General features: G+C 42.9%; 1 protein-coding gene across 1 annotated transcript in view; it reads left to right on the top strand.

Annotated features, from left to right (window-relative positions):
- Nucleotides 1–23,580, top strand: part of CFAP61 (cilia and flagella associated protein 61) — a 402,292-nt gene that overhangs the window by 129,817 nt on the left and 248,895 nt on the right. The window contains exons 9-10 of the mRNA XM_056121438.1: nucleotides 17,929–18,101; nucleotides 18,653–18,692. Coding sequence (XP_055977413.1) covers nucleotides 17,929–18,101; nucleotides 18,653–18,692 — 213 coding nt within the window. The remainder of the gene's footprint in view (nucleotides 1–17,928; nucleotides 18,102–18,652; nucleotides 18,693–23,580) is intronic.

Here is a 23,580-nt window from a genome sequence, read left to right on the forward strand (position 1 = left end):
TGAGGAGTCATCAATAATTGGAAAGGAAAAAAACTATAAAAAAAATAAAGCTGAAGAAATAACTTCCTCTAAGGATTTGGTTCAGCAATTCCCAGTGCTCGATGACTAGTCCTTTCATCAGCTGAATTGGAAAATTATTTGACTCATAATTTATGTGATAGAAGTGCATAGAAGTGTATCGCCTTCACAGTGGGAAAAAGCTCTGGAAAGAGCATTGCTCCAGTCCTCTCTAACAAATATTCAGAACAAAAACGACAAGGCTCAGGTTTTGCAAAGAACTTAGCTGAGTCCTAGATTAAAGTTCAAGAATATCTGTAGGTCCAGAGAGATAGTTCGAAGGATAGGAATGCATGCTTTATATGTCGTGGTTCCTGGTTCCTAACACTCACTGACCCAAAAGTGTGCCTGGTGGACAACCCCTGTGCATCAAACTTGGATTAGGATCCCTGAGAACTCTTGGATATAGCCACAAGTAATATTTTTAGGTATTACTATACAAATTATCTGACATCCATGTAGGTAAACTTAAAATGCTTACATTTCTATAAAAAAATCATCAAACAACAATTAGACTTACCAAATCCCTCCCCCCTAAACTGGAAATATATGGCAATTTAAGTAGAGACAATCAATTGAAATCAGCTTAGAACTGAAATATGTTAGAATTAGTGGACAAAGCCAGTTGTTATAGGTTGTTCTTTTAAATTAATTAATTAATTAGTTGAGATAAGCACCAGGAATTTCACTCCATGGTTTGAAGGCCAGCTACACATGCTACGGGAAAAAGCAGCTCAGATAGCGAAGGGAACACCAAGTAAAGGGTGTTGGGAGGATCTCCCAGGATGGGAGATTCATGCTGAAAGTAGACTATAGACCGAACATGATTGCCAATCAATGTCTCTTTGCAAACCTCAGCACCCAAAAGGAGAGAGAGAACAAAAGGGAATGCCCTGCCACAGAGGCGGGGTAGTATGTGGGGGTGGGGAGATGGTGTGGTTGGGGGATACTGGGATCATTGGTGGTGGAGAATGACCACTGGTGGAGGGATGGGTACTTGATCATTGTATAACTGAAACCCAAGAACAAAAACTTGTAAGTCCACAACTGTACCTCATGGTGTTTCACTGATAAAAATTTAAAAAATTTTTGTATTAAGTCTCTGAGTTAATACAAAGACTTAATACAGAGACTATAAAATCCAGATCCCGGACGAGAGCAGTGCAGTCTCTGCCCCCGCGCCTCGGTGTTCCTTCCCGGAGTCCCTTGGAGGGGAGCGGGCTGAGCTTTCCTCCCCGCCCCGGCCAGGGCTACGGCAGCCGGAGACCTCCAGGACCAGCCACCACCATGCTGAGACCACTCTCCGCACACCTGAAGGTACTGGCAGAGGGACAAAGCCACGCGGGTTCCGGGGCCGAGACCTCCAAGCCTACTCGAATTGGAGTCGAGCATCTTCCACCCAGATCCTCCAAATTCCAGTAGGCGGGGGTCACACCCACCACCTGGCCCCCTGGCGCCGTGTAATCCCATCAGCGGCCAAGACTCAGAGACTATAAAATCCAGATCCCGGACGAGAGCAGTGCAGTCTCTGCCCCCGCGCCTCGGTGTTCCTTCCCGGAGTCCCTTGGAGGGGAGCGGGCTGAGCTTTCCTCCCCGCCCCGGCCAGGGCTACGGCAGCCGGAGACCTCCAGGACCAGCCACCACCATGCTGAGACCACTCTCCGCACACCTGAAGGTACTGGCAGAGGGACAAAGCCACGCGGGTTCCGGGGCCGAGACCTCCAAGCCTACTCGAATTGGAGTCGAGCATCTTCCACCCAGATCCTCCAAATTCCAGTAGGCGGGGGTCACACCCACCACCTGGCCCCCTGGCGCCGTGTAATCCCATCAGCGGCCAAGACTCAGAGACTATAAAATCCAGATCCCGGACGAGAGCAGTGCAGTCTCTGCCCCCGCGCCTCGGTGTTCCTTCCCGGAGTCCCTTGGAGGGGAGCGGGCTGAGCTTTCCTCCCCGCCCCGGCCAGGGCTACGGCAGCCGGAGACCTCCAGGACCAGCCACCACCATGCTGAGACCACTCTCCGCACACCTGAAGGTACTGGCAGAGGGACAAAGCCACGCGGGTTCCGGGGCCGAGACCTCCAAGCCTACTCGAATTGGAGTCGAGCATCTTCCACCCAGATCCTCCAAATTCCAGTAGGCGGGGGTCACACCCACCACCTGGCCCCCTGGCGCCCTGTAATCCCATCAAAGGCCAAGACTCAGAGACTATAAAATCCAGCTCGGGAACCTGACATCTTATCAGGACATCTTTTTATGACATCTTATTATCTCATTCCTACTTTGGACAAACTTGCAGGCTGTCGAATGTAGCCTGCCCACAGGGCAGAGTCTGGCAAACTCCCCGTGGCCTACCAAATATGCCAAATACCAGTAACAATGATGGGTCTCATTCTCCTAAAGAGCCCTGAATATAATCTCAGGGCTAGGATGAAAGAGACGTTACTGGGGCCTGCTCGAGGCAATCGACGATTAACAGGATGATGAAATGAAATGAAAAATTTGTATTAAAGATGTAAAATCTTATCTCGCCGAAGGTTGTGTGTTCACGGGCTCACTGGATGGCACTGTCTCACCGCCTGTGTTCGGTGCTCTTGAGCCGCTGTGTGTGGCCTGGATCAGAATGGCTGTTGGCCAAGGGCAGACAGAAGAAGAAACGAGGGCCAGGCCTGTCTAGATCAATAGTAGTTTATTCCAATCCTCTTCACTCCTGTCTTTCTCTGCCTCCTTCTCTCCTGGGCCCCAATCTTGGAACCTCTCTCCTTCTGGCTCTGACTTTGGATCTCTGGAGCCTGAGTTCTCTCGCTCCTGACTCTCTCTCCAAGCTTACATCTTAGTTTATATAGCAGTCACATAAGGCGGTGACATAAAGGTGGGTTGAATATTGATGAATCAACAGAGAGGTAAGACCACTCCTCCAGGAGATTAACTCAAGGATAAAATCTCATCTACAGAGATTACTCCAGGTTACTAGGAGATCCGCTCAAGGGTGGGATCCCAACAAGGGTGTGTTCTTCCCTCAGTTAGTAATCTACTTAAATAGTTGTAATAAATCTACGTCTAATATTTCTAGCAATGTCATTCTGTATGAGCACAGTAAGAGATATAAATTTAGTTTGGTTCTTCCTGAGAACATCTCACTATACATTCCGCAGTTCTCAGGCCAGGTTAATCTTCCTAGCTCCAGCAGGGTCCTAGTCTCGTCGTTACTTCCTTTTGGATCATGAAGCATTTGTCCATGATCGTGCCCTCAACTTATAGTTGAATATCATGGCTCTTTGGCCTGGCCCATTTCGATGCCAGGGTAGCTCACAGCTTGCCCTGGGTCCATTCAGTCCCTCGTTGGGACCCTGCTTTTGGGGTGCTAGGAACTAAGGGCAACTGAGTCAAGAAATCAGATGCCCAGGAGTAAATATTATTCGGAGTCAATCAACTCCCAAGTTACAAAGCATAATGTTAACTGTCTTCCTGTGTCCACACAGAAAGGACATGGCTTACAATACAAGTTCAGTGTCCTTAGATGGGTGTGACCTGACAAACCTAAGCTACCTGAGGAAGAACAAAAGAGTGTTATACTACAAAAGAGTCATGATTTACAAAGTTACTGATAGGAGTTTTTTAGGCCTACAATAGCTCAACAATCTGTCCACTGTTATCAGCTTCTGTCGAGCCGTGTACCCAGATCCTGCCTACCCCACCCCACCTGTCACCTTGATAGGCACATTATAAAGTTTCAGTGGTTGCCGTTCTTGTTTTCAGTTATTATAACTATATTCTATAAATTCTGATGGTTTAGGAGAGACAGAGCCATGACAGTACCGCAAATAAGATTTCTAGTGATAAAATTATTAATTCACAAGATGAAAAATACAATAGAAGGAATAGCAACAGGAATAAGATGAATAAACTGAAACAGAAATGAAAACTTTTAAAAGTTAAATGTATTGTTGAGTTGTGGAACAATTTCAAGTACCTCCTGATTGTGTAATTAGAATATATAAATAACAGAAGGGAGGAAAGTGGAAGAGGAAAAGTTATTTGGAAGAATATGTTTTAGGAAATTGATGAAAATAATAAATACACAGATTGAACAAACACCAGGCACAGGTAACATGAAGAAAGTTATATCCAGCATCATAATCAAATAGGAAAAAACTAGTGATAGATAATCCTAAAAGCTACCAGAGGCCAAAGAAAAAAATGTGTAGGAACAGAAGAACCTTAGAAATTAAGCTCCCATTTGACCCAACACTACCACTTCTGGGAATATATCCTGGAGATGCAAAAAAGTATAGTAGAAATGACATCTGCACTTATATGTTCATTGTTGCACTGTTTACAATAGCCAAAATCTGGAAAAAACCTGAGTGCCCAAGAACAGATGACTAGTTAAAGAAACTCTGGTACATTTACACAATGGAATACTATGTAGCTGTTCAAAAAGATGAAGTCATGAAATTTGCATATAAGTGGATCAACATGGAAAGTATCATGTTAAGTGAAATGAGTCAGAAATAGAGGAATAGGCATAGAAAGATTGCACTCATTTGTGGATATAAAGTAACAGAATGGGAGACTAACACCCACAGATAGTAGAGATAAGTACCAGGAGGTTTGCTCCATGGCTTGGAAGCTGGCCTCATATGCTGGGGGAAAAGACAGCTCAGATAGAGAAGGGAACACCAAGTAAAGGGTGTTTAGAATGCCCGCTTGGGATGGGAGATGCATGCCAAAAGTAGGCTATAGACCAAACATGATGGCATTTCAATACTTGCATTGCAGTCCACAACACCCTAAAGGAGAGAGAGAGTGAAAGGGAATGTGCTGGTCACAGAGGCAAAGCAGAGGGAGGCAGGGGAGTGGGGGAGACAGAGGTTGGTGGTGGGAGGGATATTGGGAGCATTGGTGGTGGAGAATAGGCACTGGTGGAGGGATGGGCACTCGATCATTGTACAACTGAAGCATAAGCATGAAAATTTCTAAGTCTGTAACTGTACCCCACGGTGATCCATTAAAAAATAACTTTTAAAATGTATGTTTGACAGTACCAGCATGTTGTTATAGAGCTGTTTTCTAATATTATGCCTTTCTGAGGATTTATGGCTACTGTCTTAGTTTAAATATGACTTGAAATCTCTCCTATTCTTGATTAAATTGCCTTTTTATTTGAAAGTAAAACAAAAAAAGAATAACAACAGATTTTCTATTTGAACCAATACAAGGAAGAAAACAATAGAGTCACATCTTTAAAGAACTGAAGAAAATAAATTGTAAACTTAAAATTTTAAATGTAAAAGGCATTTTTTAGAAACAAAGACCTTTGCCTAAACACACAAGGTGGAAGAATTTGTCACCATTATACCTATGCTTTTTTGAGTCACACCTGGCCATGCATAGGGGTTACTCCTGGCTCTGCACTCAGGAATTATCCCTGGTGGTGCTCAGGGGACCATATGGGATGCTGGGAATCGAACCAGGGTCAGCTGCATGCAAGGCAGACGCCCTACCCGCTGTGCTATCGCTCCAGCCCCCGGCTGGAGCGATAGCACAGCGGTAGGGCGTTCGCCTTACAAGCGGCCAACATGGCCGACCCGAGTTCGATTCCTCCGCCCCTCTCGGAGAGCCCGGCAAGCTACCGAGAGTATTCGATATGCCAAACACAGTAACAACAAAGTCTCCAATGGAGACGTTACTGGGCCCGCTCGAGCAAATCGACGATCAACGGGAGGGCCTTAATACCTATGCTATTTATTTACAAATGTATTTCAGACAGGAAAATTAAATCAGATAGGAATCTAGATTTTATCATTTACATATCTTTAAAAGATAATTGACTCGTTAAACAAACCACACAACATAGAATGAATTTTATAACATGTAAAATTAAAATTATGGCAAGAATACCACAATAACCAAGAAAGAGGAAGTGTATATATACTATTTTTACATAACTGATATAGTAAATTCATTTCAAAACATACGTGATAAATGAAATATGTATACTAAAAACTCAAAAAACATTGTTATAATATAAGCATTATTATAAATGCCAAAGTAATAACTCAATCTCAGAAAATTGTATCTAATAATTCTATATATGTATATAGTCCTTATGTAATATTGGTGAGATTGTCAGTTGACATAGTGAATTTAGAAACTAATAAGGAAGCTCCTCAAAAATTAAAAAATGAAACTACTGTATGACCCAGCAATACTACTTCCAAGTATTTATGCAAAGAAAATTAAAATACTAACTTGAAAAGATATCTGCATATTTATGTTAAATGAATACTTATTGATAATAGCTAAAAAAACACTTTGACCACTAATGAATAAAAATGTAAAGTTCTTGAATATTATTTTGTGGAATGATAATATTCCTGTGGATTGTTATTTACTCTTAAAAGAAGAATAAAATCTTGCCAGTTTTGACAACATGAGTAGGTCTTGAAGGAATTATGCTAAGTGAAATGTCAGACAAAGACAAATATCAAGTGATCTCACTTACATGTGGAATTAAGAAAACAAAACATTTGAGTTTATAGATAAAGAAACATACTGGTGAATATCAGGGATGGGAATGAAGGAGTAGAAATAAAAGAAGTGAAAAAAGGTACAAACTTCAGGTTATCCAGGAACCAAACATGGGGCTGAATGTAGAACAAGGCAACTGTCATTCACAGTGCTTCCTTGAAAGTCAATCTTAAAACTTCTTATCAAAGGAAAACTCATCACAGAAAAGAAATTGCCTGGTTTCATGGAAAAAAAAAGAAAAAAAAGATCTGTTTGCTGACAGATATCAACTAGAATTATTCATTTAACATAAATATGTAGATATCTTTTCAAGTTAGTATTTTAATTTTCTAGAATTATCAACTAGACATATATACAAATGTCAAATCATTAGGTTGAATACTTCAAAGTAATATATTGTTGCTCATCAAGATCCTTGCTCCCCTCCAGAAAAAAGTGAAGCAACTATGTCCTAGTCATAAAACAGAATAACAGTACAGAAGGCCTAGAAATAGACAATATACAACCTTTAGTGATTCCAAGCAATCGGGGTTTTCCTGTAACTGGCAGAGTAGTAAGAGGTGAGGAAGTTTTCCAGAGAAACATGGAAACTTTGAGCAGTGATTTTCTAATCATATAACATACATGCTTATTATTTTTGTTACGGTGATGTTTTTATGGGCTAGAGTGACAGCACAGCGGGTAGGGCATTTAACTTGCATGAGACCGACCCGGGTTCAATTCCTCCGTCCCTCTTGGAGAGCCTGGCAAGCTACCTAGAGTATCCCACTCGCATGGCAGAGCCTGTCATGCTCCCCATGGCATATTCCATATGCCAAAAACAGAAACAAGCAGTCTCACAATTTGTTGTGAGACGATACTGATGCCAGCTCGAGCAAATCAATGAACGGGAGGACAGACAGTGCTACAGTGATGTTTTTATGGGTCATATCAGGTCAAAACTGTCTTTTTGTTTTAGGGCCACACTCACTGGTGTACAAATTCCTGGCTTTGTGCTCAGGAATCTCTCTTGGTGGTGCCCAGGATCAAAGAGGGGTCTACAATTCAAGTACTTTACCCACTACTATAGTTGTCTATCTACTCAAAACTTTTTTAAGTTACTACTTTTGTTTTATAGAATTTGTGATATACAAAATGTATCTTAACAAAGCTGTTTTAAAAAATCTAGTGCAGTTTTAAAATTACACTGAGTAAGAAAAATTAAGTAACTAATAATATCTCCAGATAATTAGGAGTAACAGTGCTTTGTAAAACATCTACTTTCCTCCTTACCTCCCTCCCTCCCCCTTTTTTTAAATCCCCATAACACCTTAGCCAGGTGGCTGTTTCCTACTGCCCTCTTCACATCTGTGGAAACTAAAGCTCTTAACTTTCCTGGTGCCACACAGGCAATAAGAGTGATGCTTGACTCTCTACCCAGTTAGTTCACTTCAGAGTTTAAGGTCTGACACAGTGTGGCTGTTGTTAATTCTCATGTCTTACCATTGTCATTTGCAGAAGAAAATTGTGGAAGAAACAGAATTGCAGAAAATTTCCACAGAAGTGCAGCATGGAGTCCATGAGGCAGAGGTAGGTCCTGCCCAGGGCCCTTGCTGGCTGCCCAGGATGTGCTTCACTGCTTCACTCCCCTCTTGGCTTCATCCTGATCTTTCTGTTCCTCTGGGCCTTCCTGTCTGTGTCTTCCAGGTTGCACCTGCCATCATTAGTAGCTACTTCAGAAAGCTTTTCATTAATTTTTTGTGGAGTGGAGGGTTGAAAGTCATCAGTACTCAGAGTTTACTCCACTTCTGCACTCAGGAATCACTCCTGGTGAGGTCAGGGTGCTGGGGATTGAACTCGGGTTGACCACGTGCAAAGCAAGCACCCTACCCATGTACCATAGTCCAGATCCTCATTGATTTTATTCACTGTGATTAATTCTTTACTCTATGTATCCCTGAGAAAAATGGGCCAAGAAATCGCATTTTCTACATCAAATACTTCAGTAATATTTTCTTGCCCTTTCCCCTATTTTTGAAGGAAAAACATTTGAGTTTTCAAATATATGTACCATTCATACACATGTGCTCATATACCCACCCTCTATGGGTTCCAGTAACTGCTCTCTCAGTTTCCAGCCAAGGAGTGATAGAATTTTCTAGTTACTCCTGGGTTAAATTAACACTTTTTGTGACTGGAGCTGAAATAGAGAACAAAATTTGTGCCTGTCATGCAAATGGATATCCCGTTCTCTCTGTTGAATTCCAGGTACATCTGTCTAGGGGCAGGTCTGATCCTTTGCTTAGGTTCTGTGATTCAGGCTGCATTGGGGCATATGTGAAAACATGCTGCCGGGTATTTGCTGCTGGAGGAAGCAGGCACAGGCTCCATTCTGAGAATCTCACTTTAGACTGATCTATGGGACTTACGTTTGAATACCCCTGGCACGATGCCTTCATCAATCACTGAGGATGAGGACTCAAGCACCTAGCTTTTGTTGACTTTGGGGAGCAGCTAATGAAGAATCTGCACTCAGTTCCTTTACCTGTCATGTGAGGTAGCTCTAAGGCACTCTCGTTGAAGGACGGGGTCCGCATTGATGACCTCCTCAATAAATATTCTGTATATGTGTCCTATTCCTACTTCCTCCTCCCCTCGCAAAATTTCCCAGCTTCAATGCCAAAATAAACTTAATTTCGAGACTCACAAATACATCTCAGAAGAGAGCAACAAGCTGCAGAGATGCTTCCAAACCTCCAAATCAACATCCAATTAAAAACTTAACTCCAGCTCTATCACCCTATTTAAAATTTCAGAATTCCTGGAGCAACATCTCATACTCTACATAACTGATGTAACAAGAATAGTACACCACATTTGATGGAGTGTAAAGTAGAAGGCAACTGATTTTGATCAAAATGTATATATATATATATATATATATATATATATATATATATCACTGTATCACTGTCATCCCGTTGTTCATCGTTGTACTGGAGCAGGCACCAGTAACGTCTCTGTTTGTCCCAGCCCTGAGATTTTAGCAGCTTCTCCTTACTCGTCAGAGAGACTCATGGACACTACCTCCACTACCCAGCTGCCGCCACACTCCAGGACGCTTTCCGGACCCACGTGGCAGCTCTGACCGAGACTCATGCACTACTGGATACCCACAGAACAAGATAAGAGGAACTCTCTGAGACCTTGAACTCCAGGCTCAACGGACCCAGGGAGAGAGATACTCTGCTTGCTCCCACCAACCACAGGTGACAAAGGGATTCTAATCAGGAGTCCCACCCTACCCTGCCCTGTCTGCTCCTACCAACCACTAGAGACCCAGGGATCAGATTGCACACAGAAGACTCACCCTACCCCTACCGGGACCAGATAAATACCCCACTGGCAGAACTCCACTACCTACACTACCTCCACTACCCAGCCGCCGCCACACTCCAGGACGCTTTCTGGACACACGCGGCTGCAAAGCGACCGTGCGACTCCTCATAAGACACTAAATACCCATCTTCCGGAATTGCCATACCATATTTGATAGGGTTCAAATATGGTAACACCTACGAGGGCGATTAGAGGTCGCCCCAAAAGCCTCTATCCCTCTCGGAAAGACTGGCAAGCTGCCGAGAGTATTCCGCCCACACGGAAGAGCCTGGCAAGCTATCCGTTGTGTATTCGGTATGCCAAAACCAGTAATTACAACTGGTCTCATTCGCCTGACCCTGAAGGCTTCACCGACATGGCAGCACTGAGAAGGATGAGAAAGGAGAGGCCGATAAAATCTCAAGGCTGAACTAGGCTGCCACAACGAAGGAAGACAAAAATGATCGTCTGTACTTTCAATGCACGTATGCTAGCATCAGATGCATCCGTCGAGGACCTGATGGTACAAGCGCGAATGATCAAGTACGACATCATTGGTCTGACTGAGACAAGAAGGCACGAATCTCACCATGCTGTTTTCGACACTGGAGACATGCTATAAAAGAGGTGTCGGAGGCGTTGGTGTCCTTGTCAACACAAACTTGAACATGAGCATTGATTCATTTGAATGCCTAACAACCCGAATCGGACGTTTACATTTGAATAGATGTGGCTCACTGCCTGCAGTTTCTATCTTCGTTGTCTACGCACCAACATCTCATTATGATGAAAGAGAAATCGAGAAGTTCTACATGGAGCTGGAGAAGTTCTATAAAGAAGACCACACCTTCTACAAGATCATGGTGGGTGATTTTAATGCCAAGATAGGACCGAGAACATCAGCTGAAGAACTACACATCGGGACCCATGGCCTAGAATGGAACGAACAGGGTGAGAGACTGTCTGAGTTCATCATGTCGACCAAGACCATTCATGGTAACTCACAGTTCCAGAAGGCAGAATCTAAACGTTGGACATGGGAGTCTCCTGGTGGATGATTCCACAACAAAATAGACCACATCATATTCAATCGACGGTTTTGCCTGACCGATGTCGCTGTTGTCCCAAAATTCCGAACAGGATCGGACCACCGTCTTCTTCGTGCAAAATTCTACTTCACAGAGCGGGGAGAAAGGGCTGCAAAGTTTAAAAAGAGAACTCCCAGAACGATCACCCACTGGGAGCTCTTTGGCACTACTGCGGCAACATGGGAAGATGCCATTGTTGACAACATTGACGAGGAATAAGATCGACTGGTTCAGCACCTCTATGATTGTGCGAGGAACGCCAAGAGAGAGATAGCCACAAAAAAAGCCTGTCTTCGAAAACTCTTGAGCTATTCGCCAACGTGGTTTAGCGCATGCCTCAGGCAACCACAAGTGAACGTCTGAGCTTGCAAAGCAGTGCAGAGATGCGATCAAGGAAGACCTCAAAGAGAGAAGAGCAGAAGTGCTGGTAGATGCAGCAGAAGCCAGGAAAAGTATTCGTAACGCCTGCCTGTCCTTCGCCAACTACAAGACCAAGATGACTGCCCTCCGACGTCCTGATGGATCCATCACATCCTCCAGAACGGCAGTGGAGATTATCCATGACTTCTACTCAAATCTCTTCGATAGCCATGTCCACTTGCCGACATACCAAATTTCACAGGATGGATATGTCGTTCCCAATGTTCTCCCTTCCGAAATCAACACGCCATTTCGTCAGTAAAGAAACGAACAGCACCCGGCCCAGACAAGGTCAGACCTGAACACCTGAACAACCTGCCGTCAGTACTCATCAATACATTGGCTCAGCTCTTCACACGCTACCTGTCTGAATGCAAGGTTCCATCCCAATGGAAAACCAGCAGGACCGTACTACTGTTCAAGAAGGGAGACATCCATGACATTGGCAACTATCACCCGATCTGCCTATTGTCTGTCATCTACAAGTTGTTCACTCGAGTCATCCTAAATAGGATTGGCAGAACACTAGATGAAGGACAACCATGCGAGCAAGCCGGGTTCTGCAAAGGATTCAGCACCATCGACCATATCCACATGATAACCAAGCTCATTGAGGTTTCTCGGGAGTTCAAGATGCAGCTCTGTTTAACGTTCATTGATTTAAAGAAGGCCTTTGATTCTGCTGAGAAGGAAGCGGTCATTGAAGCCCTAGCCAATCAGGGCATTCAAGCCCAATACATCAAGATCCTCCGTGAGCTGTATTGCGGATTCACTACCAGGATCTCACCATTCTACAAAGAAGTAATCACTGATGTCAAGAGAGGGGTTTGGCAGGGTGATACCATTTCATCGAAACTCTTCAGTGCCACCCTAGAGAACATCATGCGACGACTGGAATGGGAAGGAATGGGAGTGAAGATAGATGGTCGGCAACTACACCACCTCCGCTTTGCTGATGACATTGTTTTAATAACACCAAACATCAGCCAAGCGGCACAAATGCTGGCCGACTTTGACCATGAGTGTGGAAATGTAGGACTACAGCTGAATCTTACGAAGACAATGTTTATGAGAAACAGCCTTGTTCCTGACGCCCCATTCGCTCTCAATGGAACGACCATCTCCGAATGCAACAGCTATGTGTACCTAGGTCGAGAGGTCAACATGACAAATGACCTGGCACCCGAGCTGCGCAGGAGGAAGACAGCGGTTTGGAATGCCTTCAAGAACGTCGAAGAAATAGCTAAGAGGACGAAGAACCTCCGGCTCTGGGCACATCTCTTTGATTCCACTGTTCTTCCTGCATTAACATATGCCTGAGAGACCTGGGCCCTACGTAAACAGGATGAGAATGCTATTTGGGTCTCCCTAAGAGGAATTGAAAGAGCTATGCTTGGAATATCACGTTTCACGCAAATGAGAGAAAGAATCTGGAGTTCTGACATCCATCGACGATCAAGAATCAGGGACGCTGTCTTGTTTGCCTAGGTGTCAAAAATCAGATGGGCTGGTCACATAATGAGATTTAAAGACGACCGCTGGACTAGAGCTGTTACCGGTTGGATCCCATGGGATGTCAAAAGACCGCATGACCGCCCACCTACTAGATGGTCAGACTTCTTCATCAAGATCATGAACGATCGGTTTGAGGCTCTTTATGTTCCCAGAGCGAACAGATGCCATTGGGCTACACTGGCACGTGACAGGGACGAATGGAGACGTTACTGGTGCCCACTCGAGCAAATCGATGACTAAAGGGAAGTTAAATGATTAAGTGACTCCTTACTCGTCCTTCCCAATGGTGCCATATTGGAGGCTCTTTCAGGGTCATGGGAATGAGACTTGTTATTGTTACTGTTTTTGGTATATCGAATACACCTCAGAGAGTTTGCCAGGCTCTGTCATGTGGGTGGTATACTCTCGTAGCTTGCTGGGCTCCCTGAGAGGGATGGAGAATGTATATAAGAGAATACAAGCAAATATGTTAAAACCAAACACGTGTGCTACTTTAGATACATCAGTGGACTAGACTATAAGAGGTTCACAACTGCATGCTTCCAGGAGCTTTGTTTTATAGTCTTGGATCTTGATAGTCAAGATCCCTGTATCTTGGCCATTGATGGGATTACATGGCGCCAGGGGGTAGTTTGTGGGTGTGACTGCCAAGCTACTGGAAAATGGGGGACCTGGATGGAGGAGGCCTAGTCCTGATCCGAGCAGGCTTGGAGATCTCAGCTCTGGGTCCCGCATACCTGGGTTCCTCTACCATTTCCTTCATGTATGAGGTTTGTCCGAGTGTGCGCGTGCGCATGTGTGTGTGTGTGTGTGTGTGTGTGTGTGTGTGTGTGTGATCTTTGCAGTGCAAAGTCCTGAGCACCATTGGGGCTGTTCCAAACAAACAAACAAACAAACAAACAAACACTTGGTTTACCAGGAGGTGTAGACTTCCTGAAAGTTGATACAATAAAAATAAAATTAAAAGTCATACATTACCATTGAGCTCATCAGAACATTGCCATATAATGTGAGCTCATGATATTAATAAAAGTTTTCTACAATCCCCCCAAAATAAATAAACTTCATTCCAAGTTTGTTCCTGGGGAAACTTTTAAGGGAATAGTCATTCCTTCTGCTCTAGGGAGGGAAGAGTGAGGTGTGCTGCAGAAGGGGGTGCTTTCTAGCTACTATTTGTAAAAGTTTTGCTGTTCCTTTCTGAACCCAAACAAGGATGTGGAGGGAGGGACAGGATGGACCCCAGGGCATGAGACTTACTGGAATCCCAAAGGGCATCTGGATCCAACCAGGTGAATCAATCTACCATGTTTATCTCACCTCCCTCTGGAGAAATCCTCTGAAATAAGAGCAAAGAAGTAAGAGGAGCACAAATCCACAAAGACAACAAGTCTAGCAGAGGAGATATTGGAAGGTAAGCCCTTTGAAATGTTTAGAATTAAAAAAATCAATGGAGACGTTTGCACTGGCTGAGCCCAGAAGAGGAAAGTGAGAGTCAGACACCTTCATGAAAAGCGTGACTTCTCCTCATATCCCAGCAACTGGCCGGGGCTTGGAGTCACCACAAAAGACCAGGTTGAAGTGAGGGGGTCTGTCAGTCTGATATAGAGGGCCCAGAACATTGCATTCTTAACAGATGGCATTTAGCCCTTCAAACATACACTAAGGGAAATGACCTGGTAACTCATCTCGACAGAGAAGAAACAGAAGATGCTGCAAATTCAAGGTTTGCGGGCTCTGTATGAGCCTGTGTTACCGGGACACAGATCATGATTGAATAAGGGGCAATTTTCTCTTTGGAATAAAGGAACCCTTGCCCTCCCTTCCCGCTCTGTTTTTCACATGTTAGATGACAGGTCTGTGTGTGTGCTTTCCCTCAATGCTTTATAAATGGTCACAAATGGAGTGACTTCAGAAAAATGTATTATCTTACAGTTATGGAGGACGTACTCAAAATACTTTTCTACAGATAGAAGCAGGACTGTGTTCCTCCTAAAGGTTGTAGGGGAGAGTCTGTTCTCTTGTCTTCGCCAGCTTCTAGAAGTTACTCCCGTTTCTTAACCTGTGTCCAGTTCCTCTGTCTGCAGGCCTGTCCCTAGGAGAGATGTGCCGGCCCCACTGCACACACACACAACTCTTCTAATTTCACTCTCCTGTCTCTCTTATTGGGCTGGAGCGATAGCACAGCAGTAGGGCGTTTGCCTTGCGTGCAGCCACCAGCTGAGCCGGGTTCGATTCCTCCACCCCTTTTGGAGAACCCAGCAAGCTACTGAGAGTGTCTCGCCTGCGTGGCAAAACCTGGCAAGCTACCCATGACATATTCAGTATGCCACACACAGTAACAACAAATCTCACGATGGAGACGTTACTGGGCCCGCTTGAGAAAATCAATGAACAACGGGAGGACTGTGACTGTGTCTCTCTTATTAGGGTCCTGGGATTTCACTGAGTGCACCCAGGAAATCCAGGGTAATCTTCCCATGTCAAAATCCTTCATTTAGTGACAGTTACAAAATCCTTTTGCCCTGTAAGTAACCTATTAATAGATTCTGGAAACTAGGCCATCTTTTAAGGGCCCTTGTTCCTTCATGCAGGGTTTTGGGGAGCTTAATCCTTCCCTGCTCCACACAACTCACAGACTCAAAGAAAAGGGCTTCAGATAATGTCACTTGAGGTGGTCTCCTTATAAAATTCCTGATTTGTGCCCAATTTGCCCCCCAGAAGTGCCTGTTAGCCTGTGACTGTTCAGTTTTACCTACCAAGCATGTTGATTTCAAGAAGTTTGGAATGCGCTGCAGTGATAAAAGGTATAAACTGTGAGCAAAGAAGATGGCAGGAAGCTCTGGTCTGAGACAGCTGGAGCTGTAAGCCAAGAAGGAAGGCGGACAGCTTGTAGAACAGGATCGATTAGACAAGTGGAAGAGAGTCAGTGAAATCCAGAAGTTTTTTCAAATGCCTGGTTACCTAGAGAAGGGAAATAGTAATTTAAGATATCTTCAAACTCTGACAAAGCTTGTGAGAAAAATGAAGAAATCAAATGAATAATAACAAAACATCAAAATAAGAGCATTATTACTTAATATTTTTCCCAGCAGCAGATAACTATATTTTCATAATAATGTCAAGACTTAATTATTCAACCCTGGTTATGCTATGATTATGCTGAGGGATGGGGGTGGGGGAGGTTGGATGTGGAAAAGAAGGCAAGAGGCTGTGTTTACCCACCACATGAATATCTAGTAGGGAAACTCCAATGTGGTTTAAGAACTGGAATATGAGCTATATTCCAGTTATATAATGTTTGTATACATTATATATATATACATTCCAATTATAATGTAGCTGTGCTATCGCTCCAGTCCAGGTAGGGCGTTCGCCTTACAAGCGGCCAACATGGCCGACCCGAGTTTGATTCCTCCGCCCCTCTCGGAGAGCCCGGCAAGCTACCGAGAGTATTCGATATGCCAGACACAGTAACAACAAAGTCTCCAGTGGAGACGTTACTGGGCCCGCTCGAGCAAATCGACGATCAACGGGAGGGCCTTTACCTTTTACCTTTACCTTTATAATGTATATATACACATTCGGAACTATAAAATTCCAATAAATAAATAAAGATGAAAGTCCCAGCTAGTGAGGAGAGGAAGGTCAGGGAGTCAGGGAATCCTGTTTTTCTTTAAAAGCTTTTGGTGATTATGTCATTCAATTTTTTTCTATATGCATGTGTTATTGTCTTCAAAGACCTCTGGAACAAAGAGCTCAGAATGAATCATTTTCCTCTGAGCAATAACTTCTTCTTAAAATGTCTCTAAAATGAATCTTGAAGGACTTGGTGCTAATTTTTAGGTTGTTACTAGATATTAGGCCTACTTTGGCTCCACCTTATCACTAAATATATCAAGCAGGACCAAGATCCAAAAGTTCTTGTAACCAAAAATCACGAGGAAAAGACTTTTGGAAAAAGAGACATTTGAATTAGGGGGCTGGGGTGATGGTACAGTGGGGAGGGCATTTGCCTTGCATGCAGCCGATCTGAGTTCAATCCCTGACATCCCATATGGTCCCCCCAGCACCACCAGGAGTAATTCCTGAGCGCAGAGCCAGGAGTAACCGCTGAGCATATCTGGGTGTGACCCAAAAGCAAAAAAAAAAAGACATTTGAATTATGAAATGAAATAAGTATATCACTTAATCACTTAATCACTTAACTTCCCGTTAGTCGTCGATTTGCTCGAGCGGGCGCCAGTAACGTCTCCATTTGTCCCTGTCGCGTGCTAGTGTAGCCCAATGGCATCTTTTCGCTCTGGGAACATGGAGGGCCTCAAACCGATCGTTCATGACCTTGACAAAGAAGTCTGACCATCTGGTAGGTGGGCGGCCACGCGGTCTCTTGACATCCCGTGGAATCCAATCAGTAACAGCTCTAGTCCAACGGTCGTCTTTAAATCTCATTACGTGACCAGCCCATCTGATTTTAGACACCTTGGCAAATGAGACAGCGTCCCTGATCCTTGATCGTCGACGGATGTCAGAACTCCGGATTCGTAAGACACTAAATACCCGTCTAAGTATATCATACTACTGTTTTCCAGTGATGAGTTAAAAAGCCAACTGAAACCTTTCATTTCTGACTTCTACCAAACAAGTTTGAAGACTTGTTTCATCTCTGTATATGAATGTTGGATATCTTATTGGGCCTCAGATGTTACTCAGTAGTAAAGCACATGACTTGAATATGGAGGACTGGATGACCTGAGTTTTGTACATGGTACACACACACACACACACACACACACACACACACACACACACACACACACACACACACCCTGGTTTGGGACGATCATTTTCAAGTGAGATTGCTGCATCTGTCCTAGGAAGAGTAGATCGTAGAGATGATATTGCGACTCAACCATTAAACATCAGGAAATCTATCAGGTTCCTATTTTCTTCTTGATTTAGGCCAGAAAAGTCAGCCCAGTTTCTCCTGTGGGTGAATTGCATCGTTCTTTCAGTGGTACCAGCCTGACACCCACCCTGGGGCCCGACACCAGCTCCTTCCGCCCAGTCTATAAAGGAGCTGCCTCTGCTTTTTGTATTCAGCTGTTTTGTGTAGATGAAAATTATGAAGCAAGGTAAGTACTGATCTTTATCGTCTTGACAGCCCAATATTTTATTATATAGATTTAATTTAGTTAAAAGACCATGATTCACAGAGTTATTGGTAGTTAAATTTTAGGCATATGATATTTCAACACCGATCCCACCACCACTGTCAACTTCCCTCCATCAGTGTTCCTATATCCTAGAAAAATATCTTATTACTGGCATATGCATCATTGGCTTCTGCAGCTAATTAATATTTCTTTTTATTGTTCTTATTTGGTTTTGGGGAACACATTCAGTGGCATTCAGAGTTTACACCTGGCTTACACTCCTGGCAGGCCAGGGAGGTGGCGGGGCACATATGGGAAACTAAGAATGGAACCGGGTCGGCTGTATGCAAGGCAAGTGCCCTACTCACTGTATTATTGCTTTGACCCCAATTAATGTTTCTTTAGCCACAGATTCTGACTACTGACTAGCTAATCACTGCCCAAAGGGGAGAAAGCCATAAATCTCATGAAATATACCCCAACATTGCATTTGCTTGTCTCAGTGAAAATGCTTGCTGTTTTATTTACAGGTCACTGGACTTTATGGATTTTGTTTTCAGTCTTTTTCCAGTGAGTATATCCTATACTTTGAATAAAGTGGTTTTGTTCTGCAGAAAAATTAAATGCTGTAGTAATCGTCAAAATATTTAAAATATTGAGGATTGAACTCTTTCTCTGTGTTGGAAAAATGGTCAATTGGTGTGTTAAAAATAGACAAAATTGCCCTTTTCTGTTTTGCTATTTTAGTGTTTTTTCTTCAATGAATACTTTATTTCTAATGAATAATTTCTGTAGATATAGCTTTACATTTTGGAATACAATTATTTATAAAATTCTGGTCTGAGATTAGAATGAATTTGGTCATTGTAGTACTTTGTCACCTACTTTGGCTCAAAGGATTCGAAAAATGCCCAGGGAGAATTCAGCCCTAACCCCAGGGACCATAAGAACACCTGGGACCCCACCTGCAACTATGTCTGAGTTGCATAGCCACTGGGTCTTGTACCAGCTACTATCAATTTTAAATTCACCCAATCCAAGTGTATTGATGAAAGTTGGGAGTCCAGTCCTTTCTGTCACAGCCAGGAGAGATACTTCAACCCCATATGCAGGGACCCTGTGGACACCAGGACCTACAGATGGATGCTGCACTTTGCCTTCTTCACACACTCTAAGGGCAGGTGGTAAACAACAGGGTCTTAATAAGTTAATATCCCCATAAAGACCCATTCCATGGTAATGGAAATAAATAACAGAGGCATAAGAAGTATCCTGTTAGTGTAAAATAAGAAATAATGTCAGTACTCAGATAACCAGGAATCTAAAGTTCCACTGTCAACACCCACAAAACTCCAAGAACAATGGGAAATTTTTCTTAGAACAGAAGAAATCAGCTGGGGATGGGGGGAAGTGGTGCACAAGGTCCCAAATTCAGAGGGTTCCAATTCCACTTTGGAGCATTTATTCCCAGGACATATAAACACTCTCTTAAAAGGACATATGCAAACCATTATTTATTGCTGCACTTAGTGCAATAGGTAAGATAAAATCAATCTAGGGTGAGTGATTGAAGATGTGGTATATATGATGGAATACTATGCAGCTGTCAGGAACAATGAAATCACGCAATTTGCTGCAACCTGTTGCAAACTGGAAGATATCATGTTGAGTGAAGTAAGGCAGAGAAAGAGAGACAAACACAGGTTGATCTCGCTTATCTGTGGAATATAGAATGCTGCATGAGGAAATGTAGTAAAAAGGGAGGTGCTTAGATCATCCTTGATCCTAGTGTTTAGAGAGGAGACAGAGAAGGAAAGAAACCAAGGAGGGGAATAAGAGAACAAGAAGTGATGGGTTAGCAGGCATCAGGGCTTAAATTATACCAGTGATATGAGTGAGGAATATACCATACACCCCAAACACAGATTCAGCAGAACTGAAAACATGAGATCTAAGCAGCAACCACTGAAACTTTGTAATGTGGTTGTCAAGGTGACAGGTGGAGGTGGAGTGGGGTTGGGATGGGGAGGGAATCTAGGAACACTGGTGGAGGGAAGAAGACACTGGCGGAGGAATTGCTGTCAAATTATTGTGTGCCTAAAACTATCAGTAACTCTGTAAGTCATGGATTTTCTGTAATATTTTTTTAAAAAGAAAAAACTGAATTTAATCGGACTGACAAATGGACAGAAATTCAGAGATGTCCTTGAATTCCTCAGTATTCTTGAGAGTGGATAAGGACGACTCCAAATCAACATTCTAAACAATTTTTTTTTATTTTATTAGTGAAGCACCATGAGGTACAGTTGTAGATTTACAAATCTTTGTGCTTGGGTTTCGGTCATACAATGATCAAATACCCATCCCTCCACCAGTGCCCTTTTCCACCACCATGGATAATATCCCCCCCACCCCCCCTCCCACCCTGCCTCTGTGACAGGGCATCCTCTTTTGTTCTCTCTCTCCTTTTGGGTGTTGTGGTCTGCAAAAGAGGCATTGAGTGGCAAACATGTTCAGTCCATAGTCTACTTTCAACATGCATTTCCCTTCCTGGGAGGATCCTCCAAACACCCTTTATTTGGTGCTCCCTTCTCTATCTGAACTGCCCTTTCCCCTAGAATACCCGGCTGGCCTCTAAGCTATGGAGTAATCCTCCTGGTGTTGATCTCAGCTATTTTTGGGTATTAATCTCATATTTTGTTGCTTTATATCCCCCAGATGAATGCAATCTTTCTATGTCTATCCCTCTCTGTCTAAACAATTTTGAAGTTAAGCAATCATTGGAATGATAAATCCAGTCATATAAAAAAAGGATTCAGAGTATGACAGAATCCATACAAATGGAACTGAAGGAGCTAAGGAATACAGTAACAACCCTTGGCAACAGAATTCTGAATGTAGAGAGTCAAACTTAAAAAGAAGATACTAACCAGCAACAATAATGAAGTGGCAAAGAAAAGTTCAAGAATGTAAGAGAATGTAAGAAACGTAAAGGATTATAGCAAGAGGAATAATCTCCAAATTTAAAAAAAAACAGAAGTAGAGGAAAAATGAGAAAGGAGCAGGGGCTGCAGAAATAGGACAACAGGTAGGGAACTTGCCTTGCAGGTGACTTGCCTGGGTTTGATTCCCAGTGCTATCTCATATGATCCCCTCGGCCCCAGCAAGAGTGATCTGTGAGCACAGAGTCAGGAAGAAGCCCAAAGAACTGCTAGCTGTGCACACCCCCGCAAAAAAAAAGGTGGAAGGGAATGACTGGTAGAAAAGATAATAGTTCATAACTCCCCTCAATTTCTGGAGGAAGACTTCTGTACATAATTAAGACGTCCAAAAAGCCAAACAAAAGTCTCAAGTAGAACAGCACCAAGACACATTGTAATCAAAATGGCAAGAACCAAAGAAAGAGACAGAGTACCAAGAGATTAAGAGGGAAGTAAACCCCCAAATACAAGGAAAATAAGAATAACAACAGACCTCACATATGAAGCCAAACAAGCAAGCAAAGAGTGGAATAACATATTCAAAGTGCTGAATTAAAAACAATCTTCCAATTTGGAATCTGTTACCCTGCAAAGTTATTGTTTAGATTTGATGGAAGGTTGGAAACATTTTCAAACAAGCAAGAGCTGGTTCATCTGTCACAAATAAAACAACCCTGCTAGAATTACTGATTGCCTACAAAATGCAAAATGTTTACTTTTTGCAACTAACTTCCCTCCCCCAACATACAAATAAGAAAATAGCAGCATATCTCTTTTTATCAATAATCTCTTAATGTCAGTGGACTTGTCAAAAGGTTGGATGAATCAGGGAACAAAAAAATCTCTATTTTGTTTATAGGAAACACATCTAAATTCATAGAATAAATACAAACTGAGAGTGAAAGCATGGAAAGCAATCACATAAGCCAATGGTGTACTAAAACAAATCTGGGACAGCCATGCTCTGGTCAGGCCAAATAGCATTCAATCTTAAGAAAATAATTAGGGTTAGGTATGCTTATTGGTTAAGGAAACAATAGATCAAGAAATACTAACTCTTATCAGCATATATGCACCAAAGGAAGGGTAAGCAAAGTTTATAAAACTTCTGCTCACAGACCTAAGGAAATACATAGATGGAAACACAATACTAGTGGGAGACTCCACTTTCATTACTAGACAGATCAACCAGATGGAATATCAGTAAAGATACACAAGTCCTAAGTGAGAAGTTGGAAAATCTAGGATTAACAGATATATGCAATGCTCTTTGTTTACATAAAGGCCAAATACACATTCTTCTCTGGTGCACATGGAACATTCTCCAAGATAGATCACACACCAGGGCACAATTCAAACATACATAAATTCACAAATACAGAAATCAGACCAAGCATCCTTTCAGATCACAATGCCATGAAGGTCAGAATTAACCATAAAAAGAAAACTCAACATCTGGAAGTCGAACGATGCACCACCAAATAAAAACTGTATCAAAGAGGAAATAAAGGAGAATGAAAAGATTCCTTGAAACTAATTAAAATGTAGAATTCTGCAAACCGTCATGGTCTGTGGGAGTCAATAAAAGCTGTACTCGGGGGAAATGCATAGCAACACAGACTTACATTAGGATAGAAGAAAACATTCAAATCCAGAATCTAAATACATGCCTTAAACACCTGGAGAAGGAAGAAGAAATTAATCCCTAAAGTGGGGTATGTGGTGTACCACACATGTGTTCAGTGGCTGAGAACCACCTCCCCAGGCCTCCCCAGCAGAGCTACAAAGAGACAGGCTACCATAAACTGAAGGTAAAAAGGGCCCATTTAATGCAGAGCTGCCAGCCTACTTATTGAACATCTGAGGGGGGTGAGGTATAGGACTACACATAGGTGTGATTGATCATTTACAGAGGTAAAGCATTTCAGCGGGGGCAATTCTCTCAGGGGATTAACTCAAGGAGATGCTTTGTTTCTCAGAGACATCTATATTGCTTTTCTCCTTCCCTTTAATTGTACATACTAAACAATTGAGTTTACTTCTTATTAATATTTGCAGTTATTTGGATAAACACAGTAAGAGATATAGATCCAAAACTTAGTTTTCTGGGCACCGGGGCAAGGATTTTACTGTAAATCCCAGAATAAATCCTCAGGCCAGCTTAGCTCTTTCTTACCCATGGCGGTCCTGTCTTTTAAGTCATCCAGCTTGCATCAAGACCATGCTTTTATGCTTTCTAGATTGTCCCATTTTGATGCTAGGGTAGCTTTGCTGCTTGCCCTGGATACATCCCAGTCCCACTGTGGCACCTCCTTTGTGGGGTGTTAAGAACTACAGCAACTGAAGCCTGAGTCAAGTAATTATGACAGATGCCCAGGAGTAGATGTTGATTCACTCTGAATATAGATATTCAGAGTCAATCAACTCCCAAATATTAGGAGCATAGCATTAATGGTCTTTCTGCATTTAAGCAAAGA

This window comes from Sorex fumeus, unplaced genomic scaffold (genome assembly GCF_029834395.1).
Source record: "Sorex fumeus unplaced genomic scaffold, SorFum_2.1 ptg000044l, whole genome shotgun sequence".
Taxonomy (NCBI): Eukaryota; Metazoa; Chordata; class Mammalia; order Eulipotyphla; family Soricidae; genus Sorex; species Sorex fumeus.